This window comes from Triticum dicoccoides, chromosome 5B (assembly GCF_002162155.2).
Source record: "Triticum dicoccoides isolate Atlit2015 ecotype Zavitan chromosome 5B, WEW_v2.0, whole genome shotgun sequence".
In the NCBI taxonomy this organism is placed as follows: domain Eukaryota; kingdom Viridiplantae; phylum Streptophyta; class Magnoliopsida; order Poales; family Poaceae; genus Triticum; species Triticum dicoccoides.
Window position 1 is genome coordinate 654,909,295 of NC_041389.1, and position 4,292 is coordinate 654,913,586.

The 4,292-nt window shown below is 48.8% G+C and overlaps 1 protein-coding gene across 1 annotated transcript; it reads right to left on the bottom strand.

The window, feature by feature from the left end:
- Positions 1–182: 182 nt before the first annotated feature.
- Positions 183–1,701, bottom strand: LOC119306523 (polygalacturonase ADPG2-like). The gene has a single exon (XM_037582716.1). The coding sequence runs from the start codon at positions 1,582–1,584 to the stop codon at positions 352–354; it is 1,233 nt and encodes a 410-aa protein (XP_037438613.1). The 5' UTR covers positions 1,585–1,701; the 3' UTR covers positions 183–351.
- Between the last annotated feature and the right edge of the window lie 2,591 nt (positions 1,702–4,292).

Genomic DNA, 4,292 nt, shown 5'->3' on the forward strand with positions numbered 1-4,292 from the left:
TGCGGTCAATGAAGTTCATGTGCGTTCTCATAGTCTTCACTCTGTTTTGTTTCATTACAAACAAATCACCTGTTTTCTGACTTTTATTTGGTCATTTGTATTTCTTTCTGCTAATTTCTGCGAGCCATGTAATTTTTTCATGGCATATTTGCTATATATATTTGCATACCAACTTCCTTTATATGGGAGAATTTACAATAATGTTCTAGTAAAACATAGGAGAGAGTACGTAGTTTGCATTATGTATGCACAAGTATATGGCTTGTTTTTTTGTACAATATTCTAGTTTTGATACAACTGTATTTTGTACAGGGATACAACAAGAACCTGTCAATTTCTACAGGCTCCTAGCTAGTTTTGGAATTGGCAGGGTTGTGGAATAACGGTTCCTGATTCTTGCCATTTTGCATTCTGACAAGTGCTTTCCGTGTCACCCTTGCCGCCTTCCATTTTCAGGTTGATATTCTCCAAGACAATGTCGGAGCATGAGATGCTATGGCTGCAGCTCAGCTTGATGGCATCCTTGGAGACGGTTGTCCCTCTAATGTTCTTGAAGACGACATTGCTGACCTCCACCGCAGATCCCTGACCTCTATTGCATGGCTTGGCGGAGTCGCAGTAGTTCTGGTCAATGATTATGGGGTTTTGCACGTTGTCCATGACCATGTTCTGGAACGTGATGTCCTTGGCGTACCCGCTCCCTCCCTGCCATGTCTTGATCCGGGCACCATTGGTGGTGCCGTATAGTTGCACCGAGTCGATTGTGATGCCAGAGACCTCGGCTCTGGAGTTGTCATCTCCTAAGCTCCCGATGCTAATTCCATGCCCCGGACCACAAACAACTTTACTGACAAAAAGATTGTGGGTTCCATTCTCGATGGAGACGCAGTCGTCCCCGGTCTTGATGACGCAATCTTTGACTTGCACATCTTTGCTGCGGGTGATGTGGATGCCATCGGTGTTGGGGCTGGTGCCGGGCGCCGTGATGGACAGGCGGGCCAGTTGCACGCCGCTGCAGTCCTCGACCGAGAGATGGATCTGCTGGCTGTTTACTAGCTTAAGGTTCTCCACCTGCAGATTGTTGCACTGGTGAAACGTGAGGGCCGTCGGCGCCTTGGTGCACGGCAGAGCCTTGTTGACCTTGCATGAGTTGGCCCACCAGACGTCGCCGTTGCCGTTGATCGTGCCGCCACCGGAGACGGTGAGTCCGGTGACGCCTTGGATCAGGATCCAGCGACTTGTGTCGTTCTGGCTCCACGCCGACCTGCTCCGTGGAGCGACCAGCGTGCCTTTGAGCATGAAGACGACGCTGGATTTGCATGGGCCAGAGAGGGTGACGGAGCTGAGCAGGTAGGTCTTGCCCTCGGGAACGAGCAGCACGGCCGGCCGGGAGGAGGAACACGCCGCGTTCCACGCCTTGGCGAGCGGCTGCGCGTCGTCGTGCTTCCCGTCGCCACGTGCACCGTAGTTGTCGACGATGAAGACATTCTGCTGAGTCTCAGCGGGCGCCGGGTCGGCCTCGCTCGCCCGTGCACTGGATGCCAAGAGCAGCAGGACCAGAACGGCCGCCATGAACGACGCCATGTGAAGCAGCTAGAGACAAAGGGGAAACGCAAGAGTGAAGATTGGATGGCACTGTACGTACGTGGCCTGGTTTGTAGCGTGGAGTTTGGTCGTAGGAGTAGGAGTCGCTAAGAGAAGCGTACAAGTGATGAAGCCGATGGAGACCAAGTGCCGCCGGCGAGGAGTATTTATAGGCGGCATGCATGTGTTGCTTGTGATGGAGAAGCCAGTTTAGTTAGCTTGGCAAGAGTTAGGCGTGGATGCATGTGTTGTGGAGTACGCAGAGCTGCAAACGCACGTCCATCCATCACCCGTGCTGACTGCGTGCACGAACGGTTCAGCCAGGTGTTGTGCATGGCCGCTTGGCAACAAAGGAGATAAACATGCCACATTTGTCTGACTCGCAGGATTTGCACGACAAAAATCTGAATCTTCACGTATATACCCAACTCCCCTGTACGTAGTGCCCACGCGAACTTGGATATATCCATGGTTCGGAAGGCCCCCTTGCGTTGTCCCAAAGGTATCACCGTACCAGGTGTAGTGCTGTTACATACAATAGTACTCACTCCATTCGGATTTATTAGGTCCCATCGTATAACCATCTATATATTTGACTAACGAAATATAAAATATGTGCCACAAAAAGTATAGAGATGTCTGACTTATTCTAAAGAGTTTTTTTTCCCGAGATCTATTCATCTTCGATCATGACAGTACAACGAACATCAGAAATAATAAAAATTACATCTAGATCCGTAGACCACCTAGAGCACTAAAGCGAGCCGAATGCCCGTCAACGTCCCTCCCTCGCCGGAGTCGGAAAAAACTTGTTGTAATAGACAATCGGGAAATCGTCGTCCTAAGGCCCCATAGAACCAGCGCACCTGAAGCCATACGAACGTAGACGAACGACGACCAGATCCGAGCAGATCCACCAAAGACACACCTCCACACGTTCACTATGATGCTAGATGCGCCACCAGGATGGGGGCTAGGCGGGGAGAACCTTATTTCATCTTCAGGGAGCCGCCGCCGTCTCGTCTTCCTGGGGAGAAAATAAACCCTAACAAAAATTGAAGAAACATATAAAAACGGAGCCATCCCACCGGCAAGGGTCGGGATCCACCCCGCCCCCATGGCCCTAAGGCCACCGGAGACGAGACGGACTAGCGGTGGTGCCGGCGGGAGGTAGAGAAACCCTAATCATTTTTTTGGAGTATAAGAGGTTTTCAATGGTATAACTTTTATGACATAAATTAGTTTACATTTCATGGTAATGCTATTAAGCTGACGTTCGCCGGGAGGGGATGGCAAATTGAACGTTTTTTTGCGGCAATATATATTGTCGTGAGGATGGCAAATATACTTGGTAAAAAACTGAACTGATGTGGAATTGTCATACTTACCAACTATACTTGCTTTCATAAGCCAATATAAATTGTCATGCAAATCCTCCGCAATTGCTATGCTTCCCGGCTGATCGTTCGCTAGTTAAGCCGGTCCTATATTTTCGCAGCAGAGACGTGCGCAGCTAGGGACATGTTTTTTTATTATTTCTCGTATAATAAGAACATGGAATGCACTACAAAGAAAAGCTCATACGCAACAGCCTGCGGCAATAATGAGTTCAGATTGAAAGAGTTGAAGGATACTTGGTGAGTAATAACTGTATGAGTAATTGGATTATACCCCGTAGGTTGCTACAGAAATTGGTTACAGTATATTCACTGAGATTGGGTTGGCTGGAACATAAATATTCAAATTAAAATATAAACTGAAACCAAACATATGTATTATTTATTGTATTTTTGTATTGAATAGTTGTGAGATATTGATTGAATATAAATATCATAATTATAGAAAAAATATATGTGATGATGGAGGGGCGATGATGAGAGCGTGCCTTCAGCTCGCTTCAGTGCTTGTAGCGTCGCTAGGTGGTCTATAGATCTGAATATATTTTTTATTATTTCCGATGTTCGTTGTACTGCCATAATTGAAGATGGATAGATAATTAATATTGCATAATTATAAAAATAATAATTCATGATTTTATATTAAGGTGGACTTTACCAAAGAAGGCTTTTGCGCCACTTTATATATAAAAGCAATGACCCTCATGCATCCGAACCATACAACACGGCACCCAAACACACACACCTAAAGTAAGATACAAAGGTGTCGGAGATCAGCGAAGCCAACTCGAAGTGAACAACAGATATACAACAAGCATCACTATGAAGATCACGGAGCCCTCCACCGAGAGCAAGCTATCGTGAAGAACGCGGTTGACCGCCTGATGAACCGTGAACTCCAAGGTAGTTCCTTCAGGAAGGACACGACACTAGACAACTGTCACCACCCGGTCCAAAGGATCAAAATTTTCATCCGGAGCAACATGGAGAATCGGGAGAGACTGCGACCGAGCCTACAAGAAGGGGACAACGCCCGTGGGTTCACCCCGGCATACCACTCCACACACATGCCCGCGAAGCCCACCAGACTGCCGCCATGCGCATGCGGCCCCGCCGCCACGCCCCTCGGCAGCACGACGCAACCCACGTCGCCACCAGGCGAAAGGATGAAGTGCCCCGCCATCGAAGACACCGGCGGGTTTTGCCTGTTAGCGCGCCCTGGCGACAACAAGGAGGGAAGGAGGGGAGGAAGGGGGACCGAGGCCGGCGTCTAGGGTTTTCCCCCGGTCGCTCGTGCGAGCGACGCATGTG